Below are 14,029 nucleotides of genomic sequence, written 5' to 3' on the forward strand. Positions count from 1 at the left end.
GAAGCGTTCTGTCTCCGTTGCGTCGCTTTTTTCCTCACAGTTTGCATAATTGTGATATACCTCTTACTGATTTTTTTTTTTCGTTTTCTTTCTTTTCTTCCTGCCACCCCCCCGCCCCAATTCGTTTCCCCCCTCCCTGCTGCATCCCCAGTCCCCGGGCGGGGTTGCTAAGGAAACGGCCGCTTGGCAACGCGCGCGAGCCTGGGGCCGCCGGCCGCCGCTGCGCCCCGCGCTGCTTCTGCTGAGGGTGCAGCCGCGATTACAGCCGCCGCCGCTGCCGCCGCCGCTCGCCCAGCCTCCGCCGCCGCCGCTCCTCCTCCCTCACTCGCCGGCGCGCTCGCCTTCTCGCTAGATAGTGCGCGAGCCGCCCGAGAATTAGCCACTCTCCGGACTCGGCCAAAAGCAACCGAGAGGAGGTGTAGTGTGGTGCTAGGGGGTGGGAGGGGAGGGAGGGAGGGAAAGCAAAGACGAGGAGGAGGGGAGGCAAAAAAGAGAGAAACAACACCCAACAACTAGAGGGGGGTGGGGGGGAAGAAAGAAAAGAAACCCACCCATCCACCAAATTAAAAAAAAAAAAAAAAATAGAAAGAAAAAAAAAAATCCTGTGGCGCGCTGCCTGGTTCCCGGGAAGACTAGCCAGCACCAGGGGGTGGGGGAGTGCGAGCTGAAAGCTGCTGGAGAGTGAGCAGCCCTAGCAGGGATGGACATGATGCTGTTGGTGCAGGGTGCTTGTTGCTCGAACCAGTGGCTGGCGGCGGTGCTCCTCAGCCTGTGCTGCCTGCTACCCTCCTGCCTCCCGGCTGGACAGAGTGTGGACTTCCCCTGGGCTGCTGTGGACAACATGATGGTCAGAAAAGGGGACACGGCGGTGCTTAGGTAGGAAGAACGTCGTGCTTTTTCGTACTTGTCTCAGTCTGTCTTTCTGTCTCTCTTTCCACCTTTCTTGCCTTCTTTTTAAACCAAGTAATGATGCTGGTGGTGATCACTATCAAAAGACTACATTTCAGGAAATTCAGTTGCTGATTCTGCGTGGAGCCATGGCCCCTTAACCCCGGGGCAGGTAGCAAGCCGGACTGGTGATGCTAAAGCACTTTGCCGGAACGACAGGTAGCCCGGGGATGAGTGAAGTGTGAGGTTTAAGAGGAGCAGGTGCCACTTGGAAACTAAATTCACAAGGTCTCTGTTTTATTGTCATGGGGTACTCTTGGAGAGTCTGACAAGTTTATCAGGTTGTTTCTATTTTACTGCAGCCTAAGCGACTTTTTCAAACTGATGGCTGGCTCCCTGCTCCCATGTATTTTCCCTCTCACTTGGACACTTAGGCTCAATTTCTCCCTTTTCAGTTTTCTTTCTTTCCTCTTACCGCTTTCTCCCTTTTCTTTTTCTCCCTTCGTTTTCTTTTCTTTTTTCCATCTCCCCCCTTCTTCCTTTGCCTCTTTTCATTCCTTTTCTATTTTTCCTCCCCTTTTCTCCTCATATTTTCTTTTTTATCTCTAATTTCTCTCAATCACTCTAATTTCTCACCTCTTATTTAACCCACTTTTCTCCACTCTTTACCTTTCTCCATTCCCCATTTTTCTTCTTCATTAATATCCCTGTTCTGTGATCTCTCTCTCTCTCTCCCTCCCTCTCTCTCTCTCTCTCTCTCTCTCTGTCTCCCTCTGTCTCTCTCTCTTTCTCTTTTTGACTCACATTTCCCATCTCTTTCCCCATCTCGGTTCCCATCCCTGTCAGACACACGTATGTTCCCTCTAACCCCTTCCAGTACCATTTTCTCACCCTCACAAATCTCTTTCTTAACCACACTCCCTCACATACTCTGTTTCACATTCTCACACATGCTGGCACTTCCATACTCTCCCTAACAACCACTTTCACATTCAGATTCTCTTCTACTGTCTAAAAGGCACACGCTACTTCACTGTTGCACACATTGTCACTCACACATGTGTACACACAGTCTCTCTCTTTCCTCTCTCTATCCCCTCATCTTTCCCTTTTCCTCCCTTTTCCCATTTTAAGTTTTGCTTTTGCTCACTCTCCCTTCTTCCCTTCTTTTCCCCAAGCTTGAGCATCGAAATGTTTTGTTATTAATGAACATCCATAGACTAATTTTATCTTTAAACAACACTGAAGATAAGCTTCTAGAAACATTTTTTCTCCTGTGAAAATATAAATTGATAATCAGCGGTGCTTAGATCTAAACAAGGCTAAATGCCCTTATTCCTTCATTTCCCATTGCCCTCCCTTCACCCCATGACACTTCCACCTGACATATATCTCAAATCTCCCTGAAAGATCTTCTTTCTCTCCACTGGGTGGTAGTTGGCTTGTAAGTGCAGATTGCACAAAGTCAGTATATGTGGCATGTCTAAGGTGAAACAGAGTGGGCTATGTTTTATTTGAGTCATGCAATATATTTTAAATTTAATGATCTGGGATCTGGGTGTGGTAAATGATTTACACCTTCTAAAACATGCTTATGAGTCCAAATTCATCTGGAATACTATTGTAGTTTCTAATATACATTAATAACGTGCTTTTATAATATATGCTATCTCTACTGTAAATGCAAAATGCCACTGGATGTATACAAAAGTAACAAATGATTTGTTATAACTTAGTAAAATACCTTTCATTGTTGGTAAAAGAGATGAACTTTTGGTCACACACGGAATATAAATTAAATCCTTGTTTATGTTCTTTATATTAAGTTTGTTTTGGAAGTTTAAACAACAGTAAGGATGAAGTGCTATCTTTAGAGGTTGCAAACACTTATCATTGGAACTGTGATCTATATGTTTGTAGCAGTATATTGCCTATTTGTAATGAGCATTAACACTTTCAATCTAAAGGATTTGATAGACTGCTTGTCTTTTAATGGTATATCTTAGGTGTTTTGTTTCTATTAAAATAACTGAACCCATGTTCTGCCTCTAGGAGACCTATGTTTAGTTCAGTCATTGCTTCCAATAGTGAAGCTTCTCTAACTAGTGACACCAATATCCTTCCTGGTTTGTTGTTCTGGTGCAGTCCTCATTTACTTGTGTGCACTGTACCTCATCCATTTATATGCTATATCCTGAGTTTTGTCATATCTTAGTTTAGGGAACTTCTGACTTTTAAACTTTTAAAAGAGAATACAACCTCTGTCTCTTCTGAGTAATGTTTCTAACCAATTACAATGTTTTTTAAAATAAACAGAATCTTTTTTTTTTGTCATATGAAGCAAATCCAATCTGCATTATTTTTTACTCAGAATAATTTGCTTACAGTAATTCTAGAATTCTCTAGGGAGTATCCTATTTTTTATCTTTTTTACTTTGCCCACAGGTTTTAAACACTCTTAACGTGTATATTTATAAGAAATCCTCTTTCTCTTAAAACAGATGTTAAATTGTGTCAGTTATTTTTCTTGACTCATCTGCAACTGGTATTTGCTCTCTTCATAGACCAGTACAGAAGAGCTTAAGGACTAATTGAGTGTAAGTCAGGTGACATACTTTTCATCAAAAGTAATGAAACAGAGTTATAGTTTATGTTTTCACTTTGGATACTTGGAATTGTATTTGATCTAATTATCTAATTCATTAGAAAACAAAACAAACAAAACAAAATCTTCCCAAATACATACACACCCTCACGTCAAAGTACAGAAATCTAGTACTCAAGAGAACACTTTACTGAATTACATGAGTTCATTTACTAAGCTTTACACAGTATACTCTATTTTTAATGTAACGCATTCCTCAAAGTATCTCTAATAAAAAGCAAATAGTGGCATAAAAGTTATCAAATAACTAAGTGCTAAAGGCCTGAAAGTGCAAACGTGTCAGTCAGTGACTCTGTTGCTTGTGGTTACGTTAATGAAACAGAAGTTTAAAGGTCAAATCATACGTTTTTATATCCTAAATGCCAGAATGTCTGTTTTAGAGAAAAGAATCAAGAAAAGCAAAACTTCCCTTAAGTGGTGTTATCATACAAAAGGGAATTCATTCTGTGATCCACAAACTGTATCTATCATTTTGTAAATCATCTTCTCTATTTGGTTTAAATAGAGGACTTATACTGAAGTTCCATTTAGTTATTTCAACATTCTTATCATTTTAACTTTGCCTCTTAAGGTTAGTGAAACAATATATTAAATGTCAAAATGTCCATTATTTCTAATAATGATATTCACTGATAAATCTCTGAAGGATTCACATGAGGTATTTGGACATTCTTGATAAAGTATTTAATGATGCATCTATTCAATACAATAACTTTGGTACTTCCCTTACCTAAACTTTAAATGAATGCATGGATGTCTAGAGTACATTGTAATTTGCTACCAATACAAATTAATATTTTCATTAACTTATGAGATACTAGATATTAGATTGCTACCACATTTAATACTTATTGCTATTTTATGCTTAACAGAACTTGTTAATTTGTGTATAGAGAAATTAACTTCTTCTCTAGTCTTCAAATTGCATTTTAAAGTACATGGAAGATCTGAGTTAATGCTTCATGAGGTGACATAGCAAAGAACAGGAGATGCTAGAACCACATTGGTCATGCTTCAGGACCCAGTGTTTCTAGACCTAGAAAATCAAGGGGAACATAATTCTGCTCTGGCTCAATACATTAATTTCAGATGACTTTTTTTTTTTATAGTTTTGAAGCTACTTTAATGTGAATCAGTCACTTTATTCTTACCTTATTAACAAATACAGTTATGTTAACATGTCCAAAAATGTTTAATATTCTTTGGAGATAATGCAAGGAATAGCCTCATTTATATCATCCCAGTTTTTAAAAAGACATGTCATTTTTAAGCTAGTTCTTTCATCTGTTTCTACTTCAACTCATCTATGAATTTTGTACATTTTAAGCTGCCATCCTGATATGAATTCAAAATATCCTATTCTCTGTTTGTCATGCTTTAATCGAAGGTAGGAAGGAAGGTTCTTTTCTTAAATGTGATATCTTCTTTAGCAAAGTTGAACACAACTTTGTCATTTTAATGCAATAGATTTGAATGGAAGTTATATGAGATCCTAATAATGATATTGTAATAAGGCAGAAGACTTTTGCTTCAAGCATACAGCATAGAGCACATTTATGCAGAAGATATTTCCATTGGAAGTCACAAAACTTTTACAAGTAGATTTATAAATGGATATGACAAGCATTTATTACTTCTCAGCCTATTTGTCCAATACATTTGCCTTTTGATTACGTTAATTAGTTTTGGTTTAAAATGTATGCTATTGGATACAAGAAAGTAAATGATTTATGTATGAGAATGCAGAATTACCAATAACAATAGAGTCGATTATACTGTACTTTTGGAATATCATTGAAGAGTCTCTTCAGTGAGGCTCTTCAAACTCATCTGTTAAGTCATCCCTACACATTGATGCATCACATATTCCATATGTACTGTTCAACTATATAGGCATTTTCAGTTTAGAACATTAAGGCACTATTTAAAAACCTACATCCTTATTAAATAGTGTCATTGAACAAATATTTTTAAAATTCTGAGGTTTTTTTCCTTCTTTAAAGGAGAAGTGGTAATAGATAGTCATGCTGAGTCATTTTGGAAAAATGCACTCCAAAATATGGAATAAAATGCTACAGTGTTACCTGTAGTGATTTGCAGAGCTGTTCTATTAGCATGACACATTACTTGATACATTAATACATAATCATTCATTATATTAAAGAACAACATAGTATTTTTAAATTTTCTAGATAAATTTATTTTTGTCCAATTTTTTTTAGTTTAGAAGATCTGATAAGCCCATGTGGTTGTATGTCTTTGAGCACAAGCATATGTTAATGAACTACTTATTTTAAATAGATTGGATTTACAATTAAATAGCTCCATGAGATAAGTTAATTCTGAAATACCTGACTTTTGGAATGTTTGGAGAAATGTTCACATCCTGTATGTGACAGTTCTAGGCCTGATTAACCAGATCCAACCTTCATCCTTCTCCTATGCTGTGCTATTGGAGATAGATGATGAAACTAATCCCCAGGCTGCATTTCCCAGTTGTCCACGTCAGCTGTCTTCAGGCTGTGGTTGTCCAATGGAAGGTAGTTTTAGGAGAAGGGAGGATATGATGAGTGAGAGGCCAAGGTGTTTCTCCCTTCCTTCATTGCTTTGGGCAGTGTTCAGCAGTGTCTCCATCTCCCACTAGATAAACGGCTCTTGGGCTTCTGTATACTGCCTCACCCATTTGTTCTTCCATCCTAAAAGTAGCAATGGCTTCCTGCTGTTCTAACTGTTGGGCTGTCTTATCATCATGTGTTCTTCTTCTCAACTTTTCCATCCTCTTTGCAATCAATTCCCTGCATTAAATTCCCTCTGTTTTAAATATTCAGAATGGTTTACATTTTGCTGGTAGAACCCTGATTGATACATGGTGAAAAGTAATAGTTTCAGTGATTTTAAATATATTGGGTTGAATTACTGTTTTGCTCATGGTAACATAAATGTTGCTTCCTAGAACTGGATATAATAGTTGTTTAAGGAGGTAGGCATAGAACTATAACAACACTGGGGCATATTACGAAGAAGAAAAATGGATATTTGGGGTATTGTCCACACCCAGATTATGGTGAGCACAATAAACCAATTATATAAATATTTAGTTAAATATATGATTGAATAATTAATTTCAGAAGAAAAAATGTAAAGATGCTATGCATAGGAAAATAAAGTAGTTGAAGAATATAAATTGGCAAGAATCAATAATACTGTTTTTGTTTTTGTTTTTGTTTTTTTCCCCCACTGAGCAAAAGAGAACCAGGGCTAAACTCTGTTTGTGGATATGTGGTCAAAATGCTGAACTAATTCCTACAGTGTTGACTATTGAAATCAATAGGAATTAAAGGCCTTTCTTTTATGTAGCTTAATACCTGAAGAGCAAATCAAAGTTTCCAGTTTCTTATGAAGTATGTGATCATAACAGTACACATAACCACTGTAGAAATTAGTCTCTCAAGTCATTTGAAACTTTTTGTTAGAAATCAGATCACTTTTCTACCATATCCTATTCAAAATGTCATACACTAAGACATTATAGACATCACATCACTAACATGGAAGAGCTAAGGGAAGCTTTATTAGTCGGAATTGTTTGTTTTTACTCTCCCGCTCAACTATTAGATGATGTGGTGAGCTTCCCCTTACATTCTTCAAAATTCTTTCTAAAAGATATTTTGTAGGTGTCTGGCTCCAATATAAACAAGCAGTCACCATAAAGTCCTACTTTTGGTGACTTTCCCCACATTTTTGCAGGAAAGATGGTAATTTAAAACCATAATTAATGCAATGACCATCTCTAAAGAATGCTCAAGAGAGAATTCCTGAGTTGGGAAGGAAGTCATGCTTAACTCATTCTTCTCAAAGTTTTGCTGATCCATTATAGATTGTCATGGACATTTTCTGTGTATAAGAGAAAATAAAATGTATTGCTCCGTTTTTCCTTGGAACATCATATTACCTGCCTTTTGGCTTTTGTACAGGAAACTTTAAATTGGGCCACATGCTATTTTGTCAGGTATTTTATGTGTTTCAAGTTCACCAATGGAAACAAACTTCCCAAACTACTAGAGAGTAAAATCTAGGATTTTTCTACACGGGCATAATCATTATCAAATTGGATTTTAATTAGTCCACTGTATCTAAAAATACGACGATTTACAAGATGTTGGAGAAATTTAATATTAGTAAGAAGTTTTTTGACATTTTGTTAAAGTACTTTCTGTTTTTTACTGTATTAATTTTGGTTGTCAAAACACAAGGGTTGGGCTTCCCTGGTGGCGCAGTGGTTGAGAGTCCGCCTGCCGATGCAGGGGACACGGGTTCGTGCCCCGGTCCGGGAAGATCCCACATGCCGTGGAGCGGCTGGGCCTGTGAGCCATGGCCACTGAGCCTGCGCGTCTGGAGCCTGTGCTCCACAACGGGAGAGGCCACGACAGTGAGAGGCCCGCGTACCGCAAAAAAAAACCAAAAAAAACAAAAAAAACAAAACACAAGGGTTTGTAAGCTCTGTGACTGTTGTTCATCTATTTCTAGGGCTTTAACGTTGAACCTTGCATATACCAGGCCAACATCCACTATATTTTAAATTAATGAATTTTTTGGAAGGATAAGCGAAGGATTAAATGTATTTGTTCCTTGGTTTATTAATTGTTTCAAATTTAATAATATTGTAATATCTTTAATACTATGATAGATCTGTGTGTTTATAGTGATTAAGTATTTTTTTATCGAATCCATTTATCAGTGGTCTCTGCCTTAAATAATTCCTGCAGAAGTCCTAGTGGGTTGAGACATACACATTGGAATCATTCAGTGTCTTTAAATTCAGGACACAATCTACTAGTGGGTCTTGAAGAAAATATACTGTATACTAAAACTATTTAAAAAAAAATAAAATATACTAAAATAGGGTAGAAAGCATTTTACATAATAAAGATAAGTATCATTTAATTAAACTTTTATTTTGTGTGTTTGTGTACTGTGTCAAGATTTTAGATATATATATATATATATATATATGTATATATATATTTTACTGTGGGTTTCAGCAGAAAATGTTTGGAATGCAATGATACAGTTGTAAGATTATTGAGATGTACTTATAGTTTTAAGAAGATCTAAGATTTTAAATTATATAGGTAGGTTTTTGCTCTTTGCAATTATAATCAACAGATAACAGGAACAGTTCGAAATTGCAAAATATCTGTTGTAACCTTCTGACATTTTTTCTGTTTCTACCTCAACTCATGGAGCCTCCTCTTCCTTTCTTCTAAGGCTTCAATTAAATAAAATCAATAAAGATACAGAGGTAGAGAGAATTGGCTATTTGCTTTGAATGAATAACTCTCAATTGTGAAAAGTAGTTACACTCCCCAAGCCAGAGCATAACTTTTGTATCATTCTGTCTCTCAGAGGTAGGTCAACATTACTTTATAAACCACAGGGTATTGATACTAGCTGATAGAATTTTAATGTGGTCACGTGGCTTTGATTTATAATGTTGAGGAGGTTATCTATTAGCATTGTAGTTTCTAAGCCATATCAAGTTCTGAATCCTGACAGAGGACCTTTGATGCTCCTAAGCACCGAACTGGCATGGAATTTGGTCTTTTAATCACTTTCTTTAGGAAAAGGGGAATATAGGAAAGGAGGAATTTGGCAGTGTTGCCAGCATTAAGTGTTGCTCTTTTGAACGGAAGCCAATACATTATACTTTCCAGATAGCTGGTATTTGTTCAATTTAAGGAAGATGTTTATAACACTTTTTGGTCCAGAAGTAAATTGCTCTTCACTGAATTTCACTAAGTTGTTTGGACACAGGTCCAGTGCCCATGCTGAAGCTATAAGATAGGGCTGATTTAAAACTAACTACTGCCATAAAGTATTGAAAGATTTTGGATGATTTAAAGGGCAATGGGAAAAAATGTGTTCTGTTGTCTTCGGAAACCGCTTTACTCTCATGCAACTAAAGTAAATTTAGAGATATTAAAAGGATTTAAGAGATATTATGAACATAAGAGCTATAATCAGAAGGCAGAGAGTATTGTTTGTATATTCTCTCCAATAACATCACATACTCTTGTATCAGAATATTACATGAATAAATCGAAGGGATCATAAAGTTTCCCTAATGTTATAGATATAATATTTCTTATAGAAGATCATACTTAGATATATCTGATTTGTAAATAACCTAGTTTCAAATTAATGTCTTGGTACTTGATCAGCTAAATAGAAAATGGTATCTCTACTACTTAACATATTCCTGGCACATTGTTAGTGCTCAAAATCTGTTTTTATTCCTGTCCTGCCCCTAGGGGATATATGTATAAGTATAGCTGATTCATTTTGTTATAAAGCAGAAACTAACACACCATTGTAAAGCAATTATACTACAAAAAAGCTGTTAAAAAAATTCTGAATGTTGAATGAAGGAATTGAAGGAAAGAGGGAGGAAAGGAGAGAGGAAGAAAGGGTGGGAAGAAAGTATGTTGCGATATATGAGTGACTTCTAATCAAAATCTAAAACTTTGGATCACTGGGATACATAAAATTCAGCCCATATTGTACTACATGGAATAATTATAATAAAAAGGAATAAATCTTATTTCATGTGATTCATTAAATAATTGGAATAATCTTAAGCCTACATCCTTCCCATGAGGAAGTGATATACATCGTACACACTGAAGTTCTGAAAAAGTATTTTACACTCAAGTATATGTCTTCCTTCCATGTTACTGGTCCATTTGTGTTTATTTTAAAAGATAGATAGTAGCATTTTACCTTGGCCTGTAGTTGGATCAGGGGCGAATTTGGGGGAATATGTTCACAAAAAGAAATTATATACAAGTCTTTGTGTAACTGCTCCCCTGTCTTCTTGAGCATATGTCGATCATTTTTCTTGCTCACACATCACTTATATGAAATAATAGGTATAAAGAGTTACTTTTGCTTATGCACAGAGTTTATCTTCTGTTGTAATTGTTTAGTTGCACTGAAACCTGTCATGCTTTGAGGTGTCTAGGATGGGAGTGAAGAGAGTGTGAATACCTACTGCTCTGCTTACTGGCTATGTGACCTTGAATGAATGCCTTACCTTCTTCACTTCGTACCTCCCTGGCAGAATGACATGGATTATGTGAGATAATGCATGTAAAATGCTAACATATTATCTGCCATTTAGTAAGCACTACATTTATATTAGCTAATAATTTTATCTGCTTTTCTTCTGCTAGTCTCAGTCTGAAATTCGTTACTTACTGATATGGGTATATTTCTCCCCATGTAAATCATTTTACCAATCATTTGTGAACCCACTGTATAATATTCATTGAACATATATTTTTGTTGTGATGTTGTTAAAATAACACTTAAGTAAAACCTTGTGATATCAAATGGTGAGCTGAACCTTGGTTCAACAGAAGACTGCAGGGAAAATTGAAATAGAAAAGTTTGTTTCTCACAGGGCTTGGAGGAAGTACACGGCATACCTCCAGGGGTTGCATGGAGAGGTCAAGGCAGGATGCCTGCAGAGAGAGTGGCAGGACCTGGGGCACATGACTTTATTAGGGTTCCTGGATGGGGTGCTTTTGGGTTCCCTGGCTAAGGCCAGACTGGTCCATTCAAACCAAAAAGAGTAGGAATCTAAGGGATGCACAAGGGGAAGGCACACGTGGTAGACAGAGGAGAATGTTGCTCACAGGGGCTGCTGGGGAAGTGATGTTGGGACCTTACATTTGCTTGTTAGTCTTCTCACCTTATCTAGGACATGCACTGGCCGGAGGGGCTAGTGTCAGTTCAAGGTCCCTTTGGCCCACTTGGCGCCCACTTGGTCACACAAAGTGGATGCCCAGGCAGGAATAGCATAAGAGTAGTTTAGCTAAATTTTGACATTTTATATTTTATATTTTAAAGATTCTATTTAATGGGCATACTTGTATTTGTTGTTGTTGTTGAGCCCAACAAGCAAGTGAGAGGACTCCAAATCTGGAAGTAGAAACACACCAAAAAGAGGTTTTTATCTAATAGGGTGCAGACCCAGAGAACTCAGTAGCAGTGAAACCTCAAATTTTATTCTCAACAAACTGATGGTAATTTGATTCACTTACCAGAAGTAAGAGATCATTGTAATTGGATGTTCACTTGAAACATCAAAGACAGAAGAAAAAAATGAAAAGAGACAGAAGAGAAGAAATTAGAGGGATTAGAAAGTACAATGAGATGGCAGTGGAGGAGTTAGATTAACATTTGTGACAGAGTTTAGAATGGCAGAGGTGATAACTGGTGACAACATTGGACTTGTCGATAAGAGGGTTAAAATTTTAAAAAATGGCTATATAAGGCCTCCCTGGTGGCTCAGTGGTTGAGAGTCCGCCTGCTGATGCAGGGGACATGGGTTCGTGCCCCGGTCCCGGAAGATCCCACATGCCGCGGAGCGGCTGGGCCCGTGAGCCATAGCCGTTGAGCCTGCGCATCCGGAGCCTGTGCTCCACAATGGGAGAGGCCACAACAGTGAGAGGCCCACGTACCGCTAAAAAAAAAAAAAAAAAAAAAGGCTATATATTCTGGATAAGGTAGCAAATAATTATTCAGGGTTAGAGATGCCCTTATGGTTTCTTAAGGCATCTATATGTTATGCTGAAGGCAGTGCAGTTCAGAAGTAGTCTGTAATGGGCAAGAACTTTCTGTCTATATTGCTATTTTTATCTACAGACAATATATTCAGTAGAAGCTCAGAAAATATGAATGCTTGCTCTAATACTGAACATTTGCCAAATGCACAGCAGAATGATTTAAGTTTATAATCATGACGGAGCCATCAACATCATGATTCAGATTCAACTAACACATATTAAGTACTGACTATATATGACATACTTTCACAACAATATGCAATGAGGTATTGCTTTTCCAGTTTTATAGCCAAGTAAATTCAAACTTGAAAAAGTAATGTAACTTGCCCCAAGTGGAATAGGTAGTGGCTGAGCTGGAATTCCAATCTAGGTACTTTTATTCCAAGCTCCATGACTTTATTATCTTGCATCTCTCCCTAAGAAAAGATCAAAATAATTGATAAATTTATTGCTTACTACACTATTAAACATTATTAAGCACAAGCTGCATTTTAGTTACTAAGTTGATAATGATTAAAACCAAGAAGACATGTCATGGATTTGATGAAAAATGTGAAATTATTTTAAATGAGAGTAAGTACTTAGAAAACATTACATAGTCATAAGTATTTACTAGTTGGAAAATAGTGAATTCTTAAAACTATAAATATTCTAGAAAAAAAAGAAACCCTCTCATCTCAAAATGATTTTATCCCTAATGATTACAAGCTACTGATAATACGAGAAAAGAAAATGAACAGCTTTTGAATGCCCTTTATAGTTAGGCATTATACATTGGTTACTTCCTCGAAACCTTGAAACAACCTACGGTTTTTCTCCTTTGTAAGTGGAGAAACAAACTCATAGAAGATGAAGATGAATATCTTTCTGAGCCTTAATACAGCTTGTTAATGGCATAACCAGGGGTTGATTCTAGGCCTATGAGTCTCCAAAGCCCTTGCTCATTTTTTTTTTTAAAGCCATAATATTTCTTGGAGTTTTTTGTATACTGTAGTCCTTAACAGAAAGGAAAGAAGCCATTACTTGCTATTGTATTCCAAGTCCCCAAATTAATCTTTTGAATACTAATTCTGGTGTAACTGAACAGCTGAATCAAGTTGAATTAGAAACCCCCCCCCCCCCCGCTTTGAAAAGGGGTAGGCAGCCTAGAGTGTTGAGCACTGTTATTTCCCAAAATAGATGGGAAGATCAAAAAAAAAAATTCAGGGACCTATAAAAGATGCTGTTATTCCAATTTCATTAAACATGTCAGTAATATGTTAAGAGTCTTATGTTTAATTTCAGTTAATCAATAAAATGAAACATTAGAATTAGACAGTTTTCCTTTTTCTGATAGCTGGTAGGAGTATGTAGGTTTTAGAGCATAATTGAACGAAAACTTGTTTTTATCTGATCCTGTGTAATTTAAGAATTTTCTTAAATGTGTTACATATCCACTTTCTGTAGATTTTATGTGTGCACCCAAGAGGAGAGTATACTTCATGACGACTTGTTCTTTGGTTACGCAAAGCTTTCCCAATATAAAGTCCTGTTTTTGTCTCATATCATTCAAGAACATTTTCAACCCTCTATAACCCAATTCTAACTCTTCCCTCTCTGAATGCCTACACCTATCCATTTTATTTTGTTTATTTTATCAATTTCACATTACAGTATATTGTTATCTATTTTGACTTTGCAAAAGACTGTAACAGCCATTGTCTTATATAATAGTCACTCACTTCTATTGTTGCAAATTCTTCAAGAACTTTGTATTTGTATAGAATATGTTTACTAAATTCTGAGATACTTGAATTGATTTTTTATTTTCCTTTCGTCTTTCAGGAATTTGTTTTGTATTTTTCCC

The 14,029-nt window shown here is 36.7% G+C and overlaps 1 protein-coding gene across 1 annotated transcript in view; it reads left to right on the top strand.

The window, feature by feature from the left end:
- The first annotated feature begins 383 nt into the window (after positions 1-383).
- NEGR1 (neuronal growth regulator 1) overlaps positions 384-14,029 on the top strand; it is a 913,167-nt gene continuing 899,521 nt past the window's right edge. The window contains exon 1 of the mRNA XM_019919185.3: positions 384-876. Coding sequence (XP_019774744.1) covers positions 701-876 — 176 coding nt within the window. The 5' untranslated portion in view covers positions 384-700. The remainder of the gene's footprint in view (positions 877-14,029) is intronic.

The sequence above is a fragment of the Tursiops truncatus genome, chromosome 1, assembly GCF_011762595.2.
Source record: "Tursiops truncatus isolate mTurTru1 chromosome 1, mTurTru1.mat.Y, whole genome shotgun sequence".
NCBI classification, from domain to species: Eukaryota; Metazoa; Chordata; class Mammalia; order Artiodactyla; family Delphinidae; genus Tursiops; species Tursiops truncatus.